Consider the following 22,077-nt stretch of genomic DNA (forward strand, 5'->3'; position numbering starts at 1 on the left):
TGGTGTCTTGTGTCATTACTGCACAAGTAGTGCCAGTTTTGTACCAAATATATCTTATTTATAAAATACTTAGACATGGAAAACAAAAATCCATTCAGATCTTATCTTCTACTGGTAGTACTGGAAATAAAAAAAAAGTTTTAAAAAAATCTACCCAATAACTGATGCATACACGTCTGCTCCAAAAATCAGTATATGCAGACAAACACCTTGTGCTCGGAACAAAGCAATGGATCTTGTCAAACACTGCTCAAGTGTTTGCCAATTTCAAAAATGAAGGAATCTAAAAATAAAATTAACTGAGCAGTAAAGTTCACTATTACAGTCCTTCACTTTTAGTACACACAACCTTCAAAGTGTAACAGTTTGGAAATCTGTGTCCTATTGATCTGCCCATCAGTTTCCCCCCCTCCTCCCTCCCATCCAACCCAAAAAAAATCCCACAACTCTGAATTCAATGTATACATATATTTTTTGTTTTTAAAAACAAATCATTGGTCCAGAAGGACATTCCTCAAATAGACAGAAACAAGTTATTGGCTGGGGGACAAATGCAAGAGTGTTGAAGCATTACTCACAAATACCGATTATAATTAACTGAATTGATGCAAGAGTTAACTCAGATCACTATCAAATACATTTCTGCTATCTAATAATTTAGAACAATGCAATTTAAGCCAGAGAGGATAAAAAGGTCACATTTTAACCACACCAAAGCAAAATTATCCACACATAATACCAATTATTAGGTTTTAACATTCTGGATTTAATGGACTGCTTTTCACACCACAACCCTCCATCACCTCCCCTAGTTTTATATAGCAGCAACTCAAATTGGTGGAGACAAGGAGTTTTGCATGTTGATGTAAAACTGTTACATCAAACTAATATAAACGTGTTTATAGAAAAACCTAAAATTTTCCAAAACTGTTACAGCCTTTAATAATAATTAAATACATTTTTCTGCTGACACAGTCAGTGATGCACTATCCACATTGCTTGTTCCAAAGCTGTGATAACAGATTCAAGTAGATTCTGACCAGCTGTCCACGAGTTTGCTTTGGAATGTGCCATATAAATCAGGGAGCCATGGAACAAGTTCAATAACATTTGTTATCCACCATGGTTATTTCAGCTCTGTGTCAATCAATTCCAGTTGACAACCCCAACATTTTGTCAATAAAGTACCACATCACTTAAAATAGACTGGCTAAATTTACACAGCTGATTCATATTGTGTGTCTTTGTTTTTCACTGGATTGCTGCAAGTCTCATTTCTTTGAGTCCTCATATTGGGATGTTCAGGAGATTCCCGGATGACCTCAAGAGAATGAGTGGACGGAGTTTCCAACTTTAAATCACTGGAGGACTTCTCGCCGTTACCACAACACTGCTTTAAGGCACACTGAGTCTTGCATGGCAGTTCACAAAGGGAAATACGTGATTCAGAGTTTACTGAAGCAAATTCCGGTTGGATGGTTGTGGCATGGATTCCTTCATCATGGAAGAAGTCTTTAATGCGTTTTGCTACATCCATATAAGCAGTTGGATCCCGGCATTTAATATGGGCTGTTGCAATAATTCTACTACCAGCTAACTGCCAGACATGAAGCTCATGTACAGCAAGTACACCTTCCAAGTTGCGCAGCTTCTCATTTATTAATTCCATATCTATTTGTTTAGGGACTGTTTGTAACAGAATAAGAGCAGATTCCTTCAGAAGAGGATATGTGGTGTAGAGCAAAATACATACCATAATACAGCATAAAGTAGGATCCAAGAACAGTACCCAACAGGGTCCAGCTTCTGGAATATTTTTACTATTTTCAGATATGTTTGACTGTGTGCCATTTAGATGTTCTCGATCAACACAATGATCATGTAGACACACGTTAATGCATGGGCCATTTTCAGGACATGGGTTCCAAACAAAGTAAAATATCAGAGCATTTACCACCACAATAACAGAGCCCAGGGCATCTCCCAACACATGGAGAAATACACCACGCATGTTCAGTTGCGATGCAGAATTGTCTACATCTCCAAATTCATCACGATGGTCGTCGAGAACAGAAATTCCATTCAGCTGTAGACCTTCCATACTATTGTCTCTCAGTAGATCTATAGCAAAATAAGAACAGTATTAGACAGAAACATTTGAAGACTGTAGATATATAGTCTACATTAAAACCTCAGTTTTTAAATTTACCATGTTTTGTGTTTTTCTTACAAAAGACCATTCCTAGGAGAAACTTAACATAGAATCCCCACAGTGCAGATAGAGGCCATTCAACCCATCAAATCTGCACCGACCTTCATGACAGCATCCCACCCAAACCTACTCTAGCATTTTAGAACTGCTAATCCACCTGGCTTGCACATCTTTGGACTTTGGGAGGAAACCCATGCAGATACAGGCAGACCATGCAAACTCCACACAAATACACAGTGTCACCCAAGGCTGGAATTGAACTCTATTCCCTGGTGCTAGGAGTGAGTGCTACCCATTAAGCCACAATGCCTTGGGTAAATTCACTGTCAATAAGCGAGGCAACGAATGGTCAATGTGTGACCTGCCTCAGGATTGTCCTTAACATCTACATCTTTGAACAGGTTATGTTTTTGCATTCACACAATTCAGGTCATCTAGCTCTGAGCTTGTTCCACCATGCAGGGACATCATTGTCGTCAACTCACTAATTCCACATACTCGTCCTGGTTCTGTATTGTTCAATACTTTGTTAACAAAAAGGCTATCCGTCTGTTTTAAATTAAGCCAGCCAGGACTCATTAGCATGCTAAAGTTTTTTTTAATTTCATACCCAAATGGTCTGGCTCCAAATTTTGGACAGTGCTCTTGACCCAGAAGAGCACGATTTCTCTTTATTACTATGTTATCTAGATCTTGAATATTTCAAGTCAAGTCACCTGAACCTTCTAAAATGCCAGGAAATGCAACTTCATTTTGTTTAAGAGATAGTAAGAACTGCCTATGCCGGAGACACAAATAACAGCGTGAAGCTGGAGGTACACAGCAGGACAGGCAGCACTAGAGAAGCAAGAAAGTTGACGTTTCCGGTTGGGACCCTTCAGAAATGGGGGAGGGGGTTTCACTGCCTACACTGGAGTCAGATAACAAAGACTTTACCAGTTTTAAAGTCTTCCCACCCCAAGTCTCATCCCATGACGAACCCTCCCTCATTCCCACGACCAACCCTCCCTCTCATTCCCACCTCCTTGACTTGACACAACTTGTCCACTCCCCCCACATCACTAACCAATCCCCACCACTGCCTACCTGCGCTCACCTATCACCATTCTATCTACCTTCCCCAGCCCCACCCCCTTTGTTTATTTCAGATCTCCCTTCCCCTCCCCCATTTCTGAAGCGTCCCAACCCAAAATGTCAACTTTCCTGCTCCTCTGATGCTGCCCAGCCTGCTGTGTTCCTCCAGCTCCATACTGTTACCTCTATTTTGTTTAAATCTTCTTGTAATTTGACTCTTGAAAATTGATATCGATCTGGTAAATTAAATGCTGCACTCCAAAGCCAATAAATTTCTTCCAAAAATGCCTAGAATTGTACACAATACTTGATGTGGTCTACCCAAGGTTTTGTACAACTGGATCACAACCTCTACCTACTAGTATTCTAATCTTTCATTAATTTTCTTTATAATGAAGATTTGCTGATAATTTTGGTGCATGTGACTTCAATCCAACATTTCCTTCAGATGGCCAGCATGTTGACTCTTTCTAATGTAACTAAAGTTGCGAAGTAAATTGCTATTTTATTGTCAGTCACTGTTCCACCATTTCCAGTTTTGAAAAAGGGCCACATTGTTCCTGTTCTCTCACTGCCCTAATACAACTGAAAAACGTATATTAGATATTCCTCTTAGGAATATTCTAAGAAATTTCTCTCATAGCTCTATTTTGTCACCTTTCATCATATTTTGCAGCATTCCCCATTTGTTAAGATCTACTGTTTTGATTTTTCTTCAGTTCTACTTTGGGAAGTAGCAGTCTTCCCTTTTGGTATACAAGTCAATTCTACTGCTATAATAAATTGTCAGTGAAAGGAGTTTAAAAAAACAAAGTCATTTTATTCATTAACACATTTCCTTAGTTTACTGTAGAGGTCAGCCTCAAGTCTAGACAATTGTAGTGTATTTGCACTCATTTTCAAATAAAAAAAGTTATCCACTTTGGTAGCAAAAATAGACAGGCAGATTACCTAAATGATAAATTGTGGAAGGGGCGGTGCAACAGAGACCCACATGTTCCCTCATGTCCCAGTCTAAAAGCAAGCATGCAGGTGCGGCTGGCAATAAATTGACAAATGGAGCACTTGTCTTTGAAGCAAAAATTTGAGTACAGAAACAGGGATGTCTTGCTGCAGCTGTACAGGGTATTGGTGAGACCACATCTGCAAGTGGAACCCTTACTTCTAGATGGTAGTGATTGTGGGTTTGAAAGCAAAGAACCCTGAGTGTCTTACCGTAGTGCATCTTGCTGATAGTGCAACTGTAGCGTGCGCAGTTTTGGTCTCTATCTCTGGCTATTGGAGTAGTGCAAAGGTTTACCCGAGCAGTTCCTGGTATGACCAGACTGAAGCACAGAGACTCGGTCAGTCAAGACTATATTTATTAGATTTTAAAAGGAAGGGGAGGGGGAGAGGGACAGGATAACGGTATTCCAGAAACCTATAAAATCCTAACATATTTAGGCCATAGGATGGATGGGAGCAGGATACTGAATCAGATATCAGCCAAGATCACACTGAATGGGGCGCAGGCTCAAATGAGCCAAATGGCCTACTCCTACATGTTTTTATAAACATTCCATTACATTCAATCACAATATTCATTCAATAAATGTTCACACTATTGAAAAAAAAGGATGTTAACGAAATGTGACTCATTTTTCATTCCAAAAGGCATCAAGGAGCTAGGCCATAAGGCATTGTTACAGAAAAGTATCTTAAATTCTCAAATTCAGACTTTAACATATGCTAGTCTGAGACAAAAAATGTTAACCCCACAAACAGACATTAATCTAATCTCTGCATTTAAATAATCTTCGACTTTATCACAGCTCCTGACAGATGGCTTGCATTCAATACAATTCTGCATTTTGCATTCAAAACACTATTTTGGAACAAAATTAACAGGTCTGTTTAACTTAATTTACTAGCTTGATAGACTATTGTAGCCTATATTTCTCATTCCCAATCAGACTCCATTGTCTGCTTACCTCTCATGGTATCATCTTTATCCCAGAAATGATTTCATCCTTCATGTAAAGAATTTCCCTCTCCCATCATTTTCTCCATGTTCCCCCCCCACCACCCTGCCACCCCTGTGGGCTTTATAACGTGAAATATTGAGTTAGTCACTTTTAAAACAAAAAGAACTGCTGTTTAGATAGCAAAGGTACTTCCTCTGCAACTTTTATATTTTACAGTGCTGTAGAACATAATACAACATGCTCCTTGAATTACTTTCCTTTAAAGCCAAGATCATGATAATGACCATCTACATCTCCATTTTATTTTAAAGCTTTAGATAGAAAAGTTCTATGACCTCTGACTTAAATGCTTCAAGTAAGCTGGCAGCCACTAACTTTTATGGGTAGAGTTCCACCATCACTTTCCTACCTTTTAAATGATCAGCCAATTTACATTTCTAAGCTCAGTAGTGATTTTACTGTTGGGTTCTGTAAATATTGAATGACCAAAATATCTTTAATCACTTTCTAACCTCCTGTATTTTAAAGAACACAATTGTTTACTCAGTTAGTTCGAATCCTAGGTGCCCAGATAATATTCCAGGAATGGAGTGCAGCACAAAATTTACAAGGTCAGCATATTCTTTCCAAGTTCCAAAGAATCTGGTTTAATGACAATGAAAGAACAAACAGCTGTGTCAATTAGGCACTTTACCTTAGATGCTATTGAGCTCAAAATGTTGGTACACATTGGATATTCTGCAGCACCCTGGTCCAATCTCAATGATTCTTGTAAATAGGCATTCGTAACATGAGAAATTTGTCCAGCACATAGCTAATATTGAACCCCAGGATAGCGAAGGTGGGAAACACTGATGGCTATACCATTGTATAGCCGAGAGCAGGGTCAGACACTACTCATTAAAAATGCATTTGAGAAACAAAAGAATTTCTATCCATTGAATCATAGGATGACCTTTTATTGTAAACCAGTTAGTGCCAACCTTCTGCATGAGCAATTCAGCTAATTCCACTCCCTTATGCCCCGAAAAATATTCTGAAAAAGGGAGAACGGAGTGGAAAAAAAAATCTAGTCTCCTTTTAAGAGCCATGATTCGATTTGTTTCTACCATCTATAGGGTATTAACTCCAGCGTTTAACCATGGGCACTGCACAAATTGGTACACGCACACAGTTCATCATTCCCTGAAACCTTCAAATATTTTCTGCGTTGCTTCTGAAGTGTTCATACCCTTTGCAGTGCCCAGATCAAAACACATTGCCAGAGTTGTGGCTGAACTTGCATTGTATGAAGCTTCCTCACACTCCTTGTTTTACACTCTTATTCTTCTACCTATTCAGCCAAGGCTCCTACACACATTTTTGTCAACCTGCTTTGCCATCTTCAGTAATGTGTACATATATACCCCAAATCTCTGTCCATATCTGTTCTGAATAGCATCCATTATACGGCTTCACTCATTCTTCCAAAACAAAAAAAAAACTTATCACTTCACATGTTAAATCACACCTGCCAAAATGTCCACCCATCCCATCAGCCTGCTCAAGTCCTCCTGAAGTCTCTCTACGCACAGTTCACAACGTTTTCCAGTTTGAGTCATGCACACAATTCTAAGTCAATAATAAGGATCAAGAAAAAGCACCGTACACATATACACTTGATTTACACAAATGTCTATAGCCTAAGGTGTGAACACCTTCAGTAATGCAAAAATTTGGTTGTCACTTTTTGTTTCATAACTAGCCAACAGTGAATCATGTTGGATTAGAACCAAAGTCATATAGAACTGGTCAGGTAAGGATTAGATTTCTAGTGAACCACTTAGAAAAAAGTGACGCAGTCTGACAGCTTCGTTAAGTCATAAAATAATGAGCACGGCAGACCATTCAGCACAACATGACTGTGTCCCTCAAAAACAAAGTTACTCAATTAATTCCTCTCCTCATTCCTCACACTATGGACCTTTAGGACTGTTGTAATTGCAAGTGTAATTTTATGAAGCAATAATTGAATAGCAGAGTTTATCACATATTCCAGTCATGAAAGCATGAGTCAGAAGACAAAAAGGTAAGTGGGAAAGCAAATTGTGATGTAGATGCCAGGAAGCTATAAGAAGACAGTTTCAGCAAGTGGGCAAATGGAATATAATGTGGAAAAACCTGAACTTTTAGCAGGAAGCATAAAGCAGCACATTATCTAAAATGATGAGACATAGCAGAGTTTAGAGATAGGAGGGATCTGGGCATCTTATGCATGGATTGCAAGAGGCTAATATGTAGATACAGCAAGAATTTAAAAAAGTTATAATTTACTGCAAGAGGAATGGAATAAAGAGAAACAAACAGGAAGAGAGTGCTTCAGTTATACGGAGCACCAGTGAGATCAAATTGAAGAACGTCTACAGTACTGGTCACCTTGAGGACACAAATGCATTACAAATAACTCAAAGAAGGAAGGTTTACCAGATTAATACCTGGAATGAGTATGTTCCATTGAGAGAAGGATGGCATGCTAGGCTTGTAACTGCCAGAGGTTGCAAGAGTATCAAGAGTGACTTGATTGAAACATTTCAGATCCTGAGGGGTCATGACAAGGTAGATGTAGAGAGGATGGTTCCACTTTTGGAGGAACCTAGAACTAGGACTCACTGTTTTAAATTAAAAGTGGGCTGCCCATAATAAATAGATGGAGGTAAAAATCTTTTCCCACAGGGATTTAAGAGGAGTTTTGACAACTGTTTCCATCACTTTTTCAGGAAAGTTTTAATATTTTAGTGGTAGAGACAAACAGACTCTTTATAAAAGCAAAATGGTGAAAGGTTCAGAGATAAGCAGGGATATGAATGAGGTTACAAATCATGTCAGCCAGAGCCTTATTAAAATGATGGAGCAGGTCTTAAGTGCCAAACAACCTGCTCCTGCTTATGTTTTATTATGAAAAAACATTTGCAAAATCATGTCATTTACCTAGTTGTTTGACACCATCCGATGCAAATAGAGTCACATGCCAGATTTTAAGCTTGCCATCCTGTTTTAAACATACTCAAATCAAACCACAAAATACGGGGTGTCTGAAGCACTTGCAGTAACATTAATGATGTCGGTTTTTCTAACGGACCTGCCAATTTTGTACACTTACAGAACTTGTTCCCAAATTCTATTCTGCAAGTTTCACAAAAAATATTTCAAACCTGGATTTTCTGATGATGATTTATCAAATCAAACAAGTGATATTTAAGTGGCATACATTACATAATTAACAATATGGCATACAAATTGCATTAAATGAGAAGGCTTTATTTACTAACAGATGTTACATGCTGTAGCCTGGGGAGACAAGGTAGGTGACAATAAGATTGCAGTTATTTAGCTACAAAACCATCTTGGCCCATACAAAAGTCAACTATTGTCATCTGGCTTCTGGTTACGATTTGGTGACATTCAATAAAAACAAGGCCTTCAGGGTATGTCAAAACAAAACCGACTGCAATATATTTTTGGGATCTGTTACAGCAATGTCATTAAAAGGCTATGTAGTAGCTCTTATTTCACCCTCTTAACAAGCTCAGCCCTTCACATTTAAACATTCTAGCCTGATATAAAAATTTTCCCAAAATATACAGTAATACATTTCTATTTTATTTTCTGACAATATTTAAAAATAACTATTCAACCAACTTATAGGACAATCAAGCCTGGGCACTAATTTTAACATGTTTCAGTATTAATATTAGTTTGATTAAAATTGTAGCCACAATATTTAAAATGAAGCTACAATCTTATGATTAAATGCAGTACATCAAGTTATAAAGGTAAAGCTAATAACATCATTAGAAAAGTTCAACTTGATATCTGAAGGACTGAGGAAGGGCCATCGGACCTGAAACATTAACTGATTTTTCTTCATAGATGATAACAGACCCGCTGAGCTTTTCCAGCAACTTGTTTGTGTAAGGAATAAGAACCCTTTCCTACGGTGCATATACTTCAATTAGAATCCACAGGTTTGGGAGAATGCAGACTGAGTTCGCTAAAATTACCCAGCCTTTAAAATTTCAACAGAACATTTTTAGGCAGTCTTACAGGATGCTTACAATGCAACCTACTATATGTAGTTAAGTATGGCAATTCAATTTAAATGCTCATGAAGAAACACCAAGTGCTATTGGAGTATAGTAAACTTGACCAAGAATTAGCAAGTAGCTATTTGCATCTTTCTAGAGAATTTTAAAGCAGTTGGTGATACAGGCTGAAGGACAGCTTTGAATTTTTCAAGGATGGAGTGTCTCCAATAACTGTTCCATTTGAAAAATGACACCTGCAAAAGGTTAGAGAGCTGTTCTAGTTTTACACTAGTTCCTTATTGAAATTTGACTGTTACACATCATCCTTTTAGAAGGAATTCTTTATTACATATCAGAAATTTAACTTTAAAACAAGCATCTCATACTATGCTCGATCAGATGTCAACTCAAATGCTGGAAAATGTACAATGTGTCCAATTGTTTTGATTTGTTTAAACACTTACTGCTGTAATAGAGAATTAAATGCAATGATTAGTAAAATTGGGTAGTGTAATAATAATGGGAGCTCATGTGGCACAGTGGCAATGTCCCAACCTGAGCCAGGAGGCCTGGGTTCAAGTCCCACATGCTCCAGAGGTGTCAGAATCACAGAATCCCTACGGTGTCGAAGCAGGCTGTTTGGCTGATCAATTGCACCCCACCCCAAACTACCCTCCAGTAGCCCTGCACTTTGCATGGCCAATCAACCTAGCCTGCACATCCGTGACCAAGAGGCGAAACCGGAGCAGCTTGTGAAAACACAAAAAGACACAGGGATAACGTCTGTGTGGAGTTTGCAAATAACCAGGCTAGAATCTAACCCACGTCCCTTGCACTTTGAAGCAGCAGTGCTAACCACTGCACCATCTCTCCACTCCACTACCCCCACCCCCGCCATTGATTAGAAAATATCTAATCCATACTCAGCAGCTCATGCCACTTTATTTCACTAATTGTAAAGCCTTGTTTTTAATATTGTACACATTTCAACAATCCTAGACAGGTGGCTCCAGAGAGTTAAGTGAGGTTTGGCTTGATTTTGCCTAATTGAAGATTGTCAAAAGCAATTTGCACTTTGTTGTCCAAGTGAAAATCTCTTGCAAAGTTCAGATTTCTGTTTAAAATTTCTTAAAGATGTCACAATCAATATCTCTAGGAAACCATCCATTAGTTCCATCCACAAAACAAAATCATACAACTTCAGCTCTAACAAAAAACAAATCAACACAAACAATAGGCAGCATGTAACTTTAACAAAAAGGTGCAACATCTTTCACAGTCGAACAGGGACCTATGTTAGGCACAAAATTATTGCCAGAGAAATACACAAGAATGAAGATGATTAGACACCATCTCCACACAGTTAGGAACCTTAAAACATCTCAATAAATGTGTCTCAGAGTATAATTGTACACATGAGGGCATGTGCAAAATATTAATTTGGCTTGAGGAAGACAGCTGCACAGAGGAGCCAACAGAAATATGGGAGGATGGGCTCAGGACAAGAACTTAAAAAAATCACTTAACAGAAGTTGTCCAATGAGAAGCCTGGAAGTAAAACCAAATGAGAAAAATTGTTTAACCGTTACAGCGGAGAAAAAACAAACCTGATTAACTTTTACTTCAAAAAAGAAAAAACTCAAAAAGTAAGTGCACAGGAATTTTCAAAAGGCCTTTGACAAACTATATCACAGACTCTTTATAAAAAGAACAGCATATAGGATTAAAGGGATTTAGCAGCGGGAATAAAAATTATCCAAAGAATGGAAAGGATGAGAATAGTGGTGAATGATTTTTCTTCCCCCAGACCAAAGAGATCAATATGTGGTTTTCCACAGGGTTCACAATTAACATATGTCAAAAACAGTAATGGATTTAATGACTTGGACTTCACTGCCAAGCATGCCCTTTCAAAATTTTTACATGAGACAAATGTTGCAAGTGTAGCAAACTGTGGAGGAGAACAGACTGTCAAAAGTAAGGACAGCAGGAGCAACTTTTAAAATTGAAGTCTGAAGTGATGCATTTTGGTGCAAAGAATTAAAGAGGCAATACAAAATAAAAGTTTTTTTGGTGAGGCTTGTGGCTTTTGCAGCTGGAGTAGCAGTCAATCCTGGGCACCATTCAATAGGAAGGATGTCAAAGCCTTAGAGATCACTAGAACAGTACCAGGAATTTTGGGGCTCCAGTTATTCAGAAAAACTAGATATAGAAACTGTGTTTGGTCTTCTTTAGGGTGGAAAATGGTTAAAAAGGAAGATGCAAGACGACTTCAAAATCATAGAAAAGATTTTGATACAGAAAATAATGGAGAAACCACCAGGACACAAAACATGGGTAGGCACGTGACAGATTTAGGAAAAGGGACATTTGCAAAAGCACCCGAGACATAATGGTTATCATAATCTGGAATGTACTGCCTGAAATGGTGGAGGAAACAAGTCTGATGATAATTTTCAAAAGGACATTGGCTAAGTACTTGAAAATGTCTATATAGGGCCAGTCCAAAAAAAGAGGGAAAGGGAGCAATACAAGTTGTATAGTTCTTTCAAAGAACTGGCACACACAAAATGGGCCTAATGGCCCCTCAATCTATATTATTCTACATATAAAAAGCAGTGGTAAAAACAATCAAAAATAGGAAGAACAAGCTACAGGACTCTTAAAATGGACCAATATCTTAGGAGAACTGTACACCAATGATGCTAAAGCTTGAATGGGAACATAAACACAAAACAGTTTTAAAATCACATTCCAGCAGCTGTATTATTCAAAAGTGTATTCCACGGAGCACATTCACAAGATAAAAAAGCAACCCAAAAGAAACCTTGCACCCAAAATCAAATAGTTAAAAACAAAATTTGTATCTCTCATTGATTTTTGTAACATACACAAAACCTCTCCAAGCTCACAAAAAGTCTGAAGTGGTGTGCAATCAATACTTTGGTGGCCCCAGAATTAATTCAGCCATCAAAAATATATATTGACCAAGTCCATTTTGTTCTTGCAAATACTGCTCTGGAATATTTTAGATAATTACAAGAAAAATGGAAATGGAAGACTATGTTGACATAAGATAAGAATGGGCTTCTTTGGGATGCAGTTTTTGCTAGGAGTAACACAGCCTTTGAGTTGTAAAATTGTACACAGCTTTCTTTTTTCCTACTACTGCCTTGCAACCACAAAAGTAATTCAAGATACATACAGCTTACATAAAACTATCCAGTAATATACATTTACAGATTGGCTTTGATTACAAAAGAAAATTTGTTGGGCAGTTTTAACATAGTTAAATCAGGACAGCAAAGTTTACTACCTTGTACTATGCAACATCTGACCCGCTGCTTACAAGAAACTACAGAGTTAGTGGTAACGATAATGTCACTGGTCTATTAATCTACATGCCATATTTAGAACAAGAGGACATAGAATTCTAACTCAACTCCCACCCAACTAATAAATCCAGAATCAAAAGCCAAGTTTAATGAAACCAGGCCAATTGTGATAGAAGTCAAAAATCTAGTTTACTATTCACACAACAAAACAAAATGCCTACATACCACTAAGTGGATATGGTATGGAATGCACTCCTCCACGATATGACAGAACAGCTGAAATATTCAAAAGGAAATTAGACTGCAACTTGAAAATGAAGAATATGCAGAATAATGGGAGAAAAAGCAAGGGACTAGAAAAGAGAACTGCTCATTAGGCAGGTGGTGCAGAAACAATGAGCCAAATGGCTTCATACTAAGCTGTAGCAATTTTTTAGTTTTATTATATCAAACATGATTTTATGATGTTAGCAAGAGTACTGACATAAACACCACTCTTTGCACTGTAGGTCTTGCGTTGGAGAAAAGCAGAAAATAGTGTGTACAATTGAAAGCTTTGTAAATGCAAGTAGCAAATTGACATATTGAATACATAGGCAATGGATTTGGACATGCCAAAAAGGATACAAATTGGTTGTTCCGGGTTAAAGTGCCACCTGGCCTAGGATACAATGATACCTGAACAAAGTTGATTAAATATATCTACAAATAGGTTGCGTCGCACACCTCACCACCGTCGACATCCAATACTGTGCTGTTTGGTGAAGCACAAACTGACATAATACTACGTATTAGCCACAAACCGGACAAAGCACAAATCTAACTGATTAGAAATTTAAATTGAGGTTAACTGGCTACTTCTGTGGCTTAAAGTCAGCTCAGCCGTCATCTGAAGCAAAATATACTAAAACAACGCCAAGTAGTGGCACAGAAGAAATACGATTGCCAGTGGATCCCAATTGTGGTCCCTTCACTGGGATTTTTCGGGCGAACTCAGAATTAAAGAGAGAGAGATGAGCTGGCGGTGCGAGTTCAAATCGGTAATGACACTTCACTGCAAGCAAACACAAAGTGAATGAATCTTTCACCTTCCCACTGGGGGCACACAAAGGGTTTTGTTCTTTTCGATCAGGCCGAGATTGCAGACCCGTTCCTACTGAGTAGGGCTGGCCCCAACTTGGTGGTGGGGGGGGGGGGGGGGGGAAGAGGAGGAAAACGAGAGAAATAAAAGGTGTTAGTATCTAGCGTTGGCAACCCGGGGAGGCCCGCTCCCACACGTACCGAATACATCCTGCTTGTCGGGGTTGACACCGTTGATGGTGCTACCGCTGACTAGGATGTTGATCTCCTCCTGGTCGCGGACGCTCGTCCCGTTGCCGGACAACTTCTCGGCTTCGGCCCTCTTCTTCTTGCGGAGCCACTGGCTGCCGCTCTCCGAGCTGGAGACGTGCGAGTGAGAGTGCGAGTGGCCGTGGGCCGTTCCTCCGCCTGCGGCACCACCGCTGCCGTGGAACATGCAGAGTCCCAGGAGGTTGACCAGGAGCCCGGCGGCGCCGACTCCGGTCACCACCAACGCGTTCTGGATCTCCCGCGGCTCGCTGAAGCGCTCGATGGCCTCCAGCACGATGGTGAAGCAGAGCGCCGTAAGGAAGACGGCGTTGACTAGCGCGCCCATCACCTCGGCGCGGATCCAGCCGAACGTGTTCTTGGCAGTCGACTGGGTTTTGGCGGCGAATCGCACGGCGATGAGGGCCACCACTAGGGCGATGACATCTGACAGCATGTGAAAGGAATCAGACAGCATGGCCAGCGAACTGGTCAGCCGGCTCACCACCACCTCCACCACGAAGAAGCCGAATGTCAGCCACAACATGCACATCAGGCGCGCCCGGTTCGGCTCGCAGTCCATCTTTCTGCAGTCTGACAGCAAACGAGCGGCCAACCCAAAAAAAACACAACCGTTCCAAGGAACAAAGGGCCGTTTAACGTTTAAAATAACGGCCGGAATTTAAAACAAAATAAAAGGGGCTGGGAGCAGAAGGAGGCGAGCTAAGCCGAAAGTTCTCGAGAATAGGAAAACAAGCCTTTCATTGTTTCACCCAACCCGTAACTATGCAGACGCTTACAAAAAAAACTTTTGCACCCGGCAAGTTTTCCGTTCTGCGCACGGTATTTTTTTCTCTCTCTCTATTTCAGCACGGACCCATGTCTACCCCGCCCCCACAACAACCACCGAGCCCGGCCTACGGCCGAGGCTGATTGGTTGTAGCCAAGCACTCATTAGGGTTATTGGTCTACTTTGATGTCAATCATTGTCGTCCCGCCCACTCTGCGCACAGCTCCACCGGGTTGGCTTTTAAAAGCTGGTTTGTCTTCCCCTTCCACCCATCCATTGTGGCGTTAGCAGCTCATTGTGCCGATAGTAACCTTCTGACCAATAGGAATAAACCTAGCCCGGGCTTCTGGCATTAATATGACGTTGATTGGCCACTCTCTTCGATTTCTTTATTTATAATTGGTTGATGTAATACCAATTAAATACAGCCGTCGGCCGTCGCCATTGTACTTGCCGTGCGCTATGCTGATTGGTGTTATTCGTCAGGAAGCAGGGCTCCTTGACAATGATTGACAGACGGTCCTATTTAATAGTTTCACACTTATCGGGAAAATGCCTCAAGCAGCAATTCAGTGTGACTCAGCGTTAGTAGACAGTAATATTTTAATAGCTTTAAAAGTTTTAAACAAAACGTTTGGTAGAACTGTATCGAGATAGTAGGAACTGCAGATGCTGGAGAATCTGAGATAACTAGGTGTAGAGCTGGATGAACACAGCCAGTCAAGCAGCACCAGAGGAGCAGGAAAGCTGACATTTTGGGCCTAGACCCGATTTTCTGAAGAAGGGTCGAGGCCCGAAACGTTGATGCTGCCTGAGGATACAAATTGGTTGTTCCGGGTTAAAGTGCCACCTGGCCGAGGCTACTATGATACCTGAACAAATCGTTAATCGCTGAGTAAACTGGGACTCCAGCACAGACCTGTTGTTCCTGAATAAACAAATAACTAATATTTCAGTAAATAGGGGCTAAATGTGTTTAAAGATTACTTGCTAATGGCATCTGCCCACTAAGCTCTAAAGATTGGAGCAACTGGGCTTGTATACACGAGTTTAGAAGGATGAGAGGGGATCTGATTGAGGTGTATAAGATTATTAAGGGATTGGACACTCTGGAGGCAGGAAGCATGTTTCTGCTTATAGGTGAGTCCAGAACCGGAGGACACAGTTTAAAAATAAGGGGTAGGCCATTTAGAACAGAGTTGAGGAGAAACTTCTTCACCCAGAGAGTGGTGGATATATGGAATGCTGTGCCCCAGAAGGCAGTGGAGGCCAACTCTCTGGATACTTTCACAAAAGAGATAGATAGAGCTCTTAAAGATAGTGGAATCAAGGGTTATGGTGATAAGGCAGGAACAGCATACTGATTGTGGATGATCAGCCATGATCATAATGAATGGTGGTGCTGGCTCAAAGGGCCAACTGGCCTACTCCAGCACCTATTGTCTATCATGTCCAAAACAAGATCAAGGAGGTTATGATGGAACTATATGAGGTGTTAGTTAGGCTACATCTGAGGTGCTGCACGCAGTTTTGGTTGCCAGACTACAGGAAGGTCAAGTCACCATAGTCCTACCAGACAGTTGGGCAGCTCTGTTATTAGAGAGAGAGAGAGATGCTGGGGGTGATTTGACCTGAGGACTACCATCCTCCGATAAGGGGAGAGGTCCAAAATCCGAGTAATCTCATAATAATTTCAGAATAGGAGGAACTGCCGATGCTTGAGAATCTGAGATAACAAGGTGTAGAGCCGGATGAACACGGCAGGCCATGCAGCATCAGAGGAGCAGGAAAGCTGACGTTTCAGATCTAGACCCTTCTTTAGAAAAAGGGTCTAGACCCAAAACATGAGTTTTCCTGCTCCTTTGATGCTGCTTGGCCTACTGTGTTCATCCGGCTCTACACCTTGTTATCTCAGATTCTCAGCCAGTATGAGAATTGAATCCACAGTGCTGGCATTGCTTTGCATCACAACCAAGCCATTCAGCTAACTGAGATAACTGACCCACCTCTCATAAGGACGTGATTGCACTAGAGGATACAGAAGAGACTCACGAGGATGTTGCTTGGGCTGGAGTGATTTAACTATGAAGATAGACTGGGTGGATTGGAATTGTTTTCCAGAGAATTCTATGGTGGGATCTGATTGAAATGTGAAGGTTCTGAGGTTGTAGAAACCATAGGGCACAGTTTTAATGCAAGAAGCAGATTTAAATGTGATTTGAAGACCCTTTTTCTTCATAGGGTTGGGGTTTTCTGGAACTCATGGTAGATGTAGGAAGCCTCAAAATGTTTTAGAACTAGCTAGATGAGCACTTGAAACAGAGTAGCATACAGGAAAATAGGATTGGAATAGATTGAGTTTTGGTGTTAGATGTGGACAGGATGAGCAGAAGGACTTCTTTCTGTACTGTAAAAACTATGACAATTGGATATTGACCAAATCAGCAGTTCCCCGTTTCGTGATAAAATACTAAATTTTAATTAAAATTTCTCTTAAACGTGTAAATTTCATTTCTCCAATTCATTTAATAAGCGATAGTTGAACGTGACATTTTCAGAGGGGGTTTTATTGACCTGAACTATCCAGCTGGGTTACTTGGCGATATTTAGTCATTTAAGGAACTTGGAGTATTGCAACATAATGGAATGTTTAAGTCAGTCAAATTGACACATCTTCCACTTTTACCAAACCAGTAATAGACTGAGTTTAAAAAGTTGTGAGAGGAGAGGCGAACATTACGTTGGGGTGAGCTAGGAATGCTGAGTTGTATTGGGTACCCGGCAATCCCTGCAGCTGAGAGTGCCAGAGTCCAATGACATTCCGCCCGATTTTCTTAGAGCTCCGACACCGCGTATAGCTCTAAGCAAATCGGTGCAATAAATAGTTACTCCCGGAGGAAAACTGCCGACGTTTATGTGTTTGGAGTTCTCAGGGGACCATCAGAGAGGGGCAATATGTGCTCATTATCCAATAGTCATGGTGGTATTCGTGCAATTCGGGCCACTGTGGTAGCTGGAAAACATTGCAGTCATTGGTAAACTACAGGGGCCAGGCTTGTGTGTTGTATAAATGGTGTGAAATAAATCATTCGGACACCGTACACCGGAACTGTTTTAGCCAGAAATGTAGAAAAACAGTAAATTATTCGTGGCGCGTTATAACCTATGATGGTTCCTGTCGCCAGTCTCTTCATTTAATGTGAGTTCTGAGGAAGGGTCTCCGGACCCGAAACGTTAACTCTTTTGTTTTCCTTCGCAGATGCTGCCAGACCTGCTGACTTTTTTCCAGCAACTTTGTTGTTGCTCCTCATCTGACAGCCAGCTGAGGCCAGGCCAACAGGAATACTTGTTCAAAGAACCGTTACGAAACTTGAGAAATAGGTTACAGGTCACGAGCACCATTATTTTTAAGTCTAAAGACACGGCATTTTGAAAACCGGCTTGAACGCAGGAAAATCGTGACTGCCTTTGATCTAAAATGAGAGCGAGCGCTGTGACCGATACCTTAGCGTGAGGTACGTCAAGAAAGTGATGTAATAGCACAAAATCACTCCATCTTATTTGTTCTTTTGCATTGTTCAAGTCTTCTAACGACATAAATACGCCACTAAAATGGTACACCTACCCAGGAAAATGTGGGACACATTTTCTTAGACTTCCCGCCACTGCGCAATGGAGCTGTGGCAACAGTACGAGGAAATTAAATTTCAGTTGAAAAGATAATTTTCTTAATCGGTAGAGATGGGACACAAATTGTAATTGGAACCTCCGAATATGGGCCATATCCCTTAATACTTTGGTTTAACCAAAAGAAAACTATTCCAGATTTAAAAGTAACAAATGATCTGGCGACACCTACCCTACGTGGAAGAGAGTTCCAAAGGTCTACTACCCTTTTGTAAACAGAAATGTTTCCTAACATCTCTGCTGAATGGCCTGACGCTGATTCTCAGATTATGCACCCCGCCTCCCCCCCCCCCCCCCCACTTCCAGAATCCTCTCAACCAGTTGCCAGTTTTACATTCGAAGATATGAAGATAAACCTAAAGGATTCAAGTTTTTTGCTCAGTTGAGAAAAGTGAATACAATGAAGTAGAATCTCCAGCAGAGAAACAAGCCACTTTCTCATCTCGCCTCTGCTAGTGTTCATACTTTGCTGAGCCTCTGCCCACACTTTTCTGGTATCCATCAAGCCTTCCTGAAATATATTGCTATTATCTCCATGTGACAGTGATTTTCATACTTGTATTCCCATGTGTGTAAAGAGTTTTTGTTGAGAGGGTGCAAAAAGATTTACAAGAATGATGCCAGAACTGGAGGGTTTGAGCTATAGGGAGAGGCTGAATAGGCTGGGACTATTTTCCCTGGAAGGCAGAAGGTTGAGGGGTGACCCTGTAGAGGTTTATAAAATCATGAGAGGCATGGATATGATGAATAGTTGAGGTCTTTTCCTAGGGTGGGGAAGTCCAAAACTAGAGGGCATAGGTTTATGGCGAGAGGTGAAAGATTTAAGAAGAACTTGAGGGGTAACTTTTTCATACAGAGGGTGGTGCATGTATGGAATGAGCTGCCAGAGGTGGTGGGTGCAATCATTTAAAAGGCATCTCGATGGTATATGAATAGGAAGGTTTAGAAGGATATAGGCCAAATATTGGCAAATGGTACTAGATCAGATTGAAATGTCTGGTTGGCGTGGACAAATTGGACCAAAGGGTCTGATTCTGTGCTGTATGTCTCTATATATTTAATTTGGTACTAGCCGTCTTATTTTTGTGTGGGTGGTACTGGTAGCTGAGGATAGAATGTTTATTTTTAAAGAGGTTTTTGAAGAAACCTAAGTAAACTGTATGCAACTTCTGTCATATTCACCTTTTAAAAAGCCATATTTAGCACTTTATCAAGATTAAAACAGCAAACATGAGACATATTAAGAAGTAATACTGAAGCAATGCTAAGCCTCTTGTATGAGATAGAAGACTGATAAAAGGCATCCTACAGCTTGAAAGTCCTAGGAAACATTACGCTACATTAGTAGGTTGTGCAACAAATTTTCAATTCATCGTAAGAGTTGGGAGAAACAATGACTGTGCAGAGCTTACTAAAATAAGAGATTAATGTTCTGTGGGCCAATGATCATACTGGTGTCAATAAATTGCACAAATGAGTAAAACAGTGCAAAGACCAAATAGATTCTGGGGTTATAGGCAAGAAAAAGACCATTTCTCAATCAACAGGCTTTTGTTTCTTTTTGAGGATTATGAGAGTGATAGTACAAGAGATTCCTATGTATTGGTGCTATTTTCACTTTATTAGGTTTTGCTGAGAATTAAAGATTACCACAAAATCAAAAACAGAAAATGTTAGGCAGGCAAAAAAATCATATCATTTAGCTCAGATAGAATTATTCTAGATGGACAATTTAAAGGGCAATAATCAAGCTATCCTTTAAGATGTGGTTGGAGTAACCTTTGGTTAAGAACTGGATTTAAGAGAAGTACCATTAGAAATAATCACATGCAGTTTGTATGCTGATGGCTTTCTGCTCAGTCTTGTTTTAATATCAAGATTGCACGTTTATTTTAAATAGATGCGCAAGAGTTTGTGAAATTGAATGCACTTATTCATTTTGCCTAACATTTAGGCAATTTTTGATCTCACACTGGATAAAATGATGAAAGCTGATAGACTGTTACAACTGCTGTTCTCATATCTTTCAGAGAAAGCAGCATACCACCCAGATGGTCAGGTCCACATGGCTCAAATGTCCTGATATATGGTTAACTTCTCGCTTTTAAGGAAACTGGAGGCTGTCTAAAAATAAATACGGTGCTTCCCTGCTGTTTGTATACCAATACTTACTTTTTAATTGGAAAACACGGGTTAATGCTGTGGACATCATTCTACACATCACGTACTAGGCAACCTTCAAGGACAAACAAAGTAGGAAATAATATTAGCTACATATTTGAAATTTTCCTGGATGTATTTGTTGAGCCAGAGTGGAAAAATGATATAGAGAAAAACATGTAGAGCCTTCCCTCAGGAGATAACATGAGTGAATTCATCACCTGTTTGGTATTTTCTTTCTCCATGCCTTCTGCTCTTAAGATGGCATTTCCACACATTAATTTGTGGACAAAATGGAAGGCCTGCAGTTGTAATGAGTCAGGTTATGGTCCACAGGAACAGGTCCTACGGCCCACAATGTTGTGATGAACATGACACCAAATGAAACAAATCCCTTCTGCCTGCCCTTGGTCCATACCCCTTCATTCCTTGCATATTCATGTGCTTATCTAAAAGTCCTTTAAATACCCCTATTGTATCCACCACCACCCCAGCAGTACATTCTAGACTACTACCACACTCTGTGTAAAACAAATCTTGCCCCTCACATCTCCTTTGAATATTTCCCCCTCTCACCTTAAGTGCATGCCCCCTAGTATTGGACATTTCAACTCTGGAAAAAAGATTCTGACCGTCAACCCTATCTATGCATCTCATAATTTTATAGACTTATATCAAGTTTCCCCTCAGCCTATGCCACTCAAAAGAAGACAAGCCAAGTTTTTCTAGCCTCTCCTTATACCTCATACTGTCTAATCCAGGCAGCATCCTGGTAAATCTCTTCTGCACTCTCGCCAAAGTCTCCACACCCTTCCTGTAATGTGGTTACCAAAATTGAATGCGATACTCTAAATGTGGCCTAACCAAAGTCTTACAAAGCTGCAACATGACATTTGACTCTTGTACTTATTTCCAAGGATGCCCTCAATTATATATCCCCCCATTTCCTGCATTTCTGCCCTCAAATCTTCTCCCCCAACAACATTAAGGTTAGAGTCCCCCTAGTCCTCATGTACCATCCCAAAAATCTCCGAATTCAACATATCATCCTCCGACATTTCCATCACCTACAATCAGAAATATATTTCCTTCCCCACCCCTGTGCTTTCCACAGAGACCATTCACTTCATGACTCCCTTGTCAGCTCTACCTACCAATCTCTCCACCACATCCAGCACCTCTCCCTGCAACCACAAGAGGTGCAACACCTGCCCCTACACCTCCCCCTCACCTCTGTCCAAGGCTCCGAACAATCCTTCCAGACCTGGCAGAGATTTACCTGCACCTATTCCAACCTGATTTATTGCATCCATTGCTCCCGAATGTGGTCCCCTCTATAGCAAGAAGACTAATGCAAACACAGGGACCAGTTCACGGAGCATCTGTGATCTACATGCACCAACCAATCTGACCTTCCAGCTGCCATCCATTTTAATCCCCCCTCCCACTCCCCTGGTGACATGTC

General features: G+C 40.4%; 1 protein-coding gene across 1 annotated transcript; it reads right to left on the reverse strand.

Moving 5' to 3' along the window:
• Positions 1–453: 453 nt before the first annotated feature.
• On the reverse strand, positions 454–14,863 carry slc30a1a (solute carrier family 30 member 1a). The gene is made up of 2 exons (XM_048536535.2): positions 13,931–14,863; positions 454–2,121 (listed from the first exon to the last, which is right to left on the reverse strand). The coding sequence occupies exons 1-2, from the start codon at positions 14,556–14,558 to the stop codon at positions 1,217–1,219; spliced, it is 1,533 nt and encodes a 510-aa protein (XP_048392492.1). The 5' UTR covers positions 14,559–14,863; the 3' UTR covers positions 454–1,216.
• Positions 14,864–22,077: the final 7,214 nt, after the last annotated feature.

The sequence above is a fragment of the Stegostoma tigrinum genome, chromosome 9 (genome assembly GCF_030684315.1).
Source record: "Stegostoma tigrinum isolate sSteTig4 chromosome 9, sSteTig4.hap1, whole genome shotgun sequence".
NCBI lineage: Eukaryota > Metazoa > Chordata > Chondrichthyes > Orectolobiformes > Stegostomatidae > Stegostoma > Stegostoma tigrinum.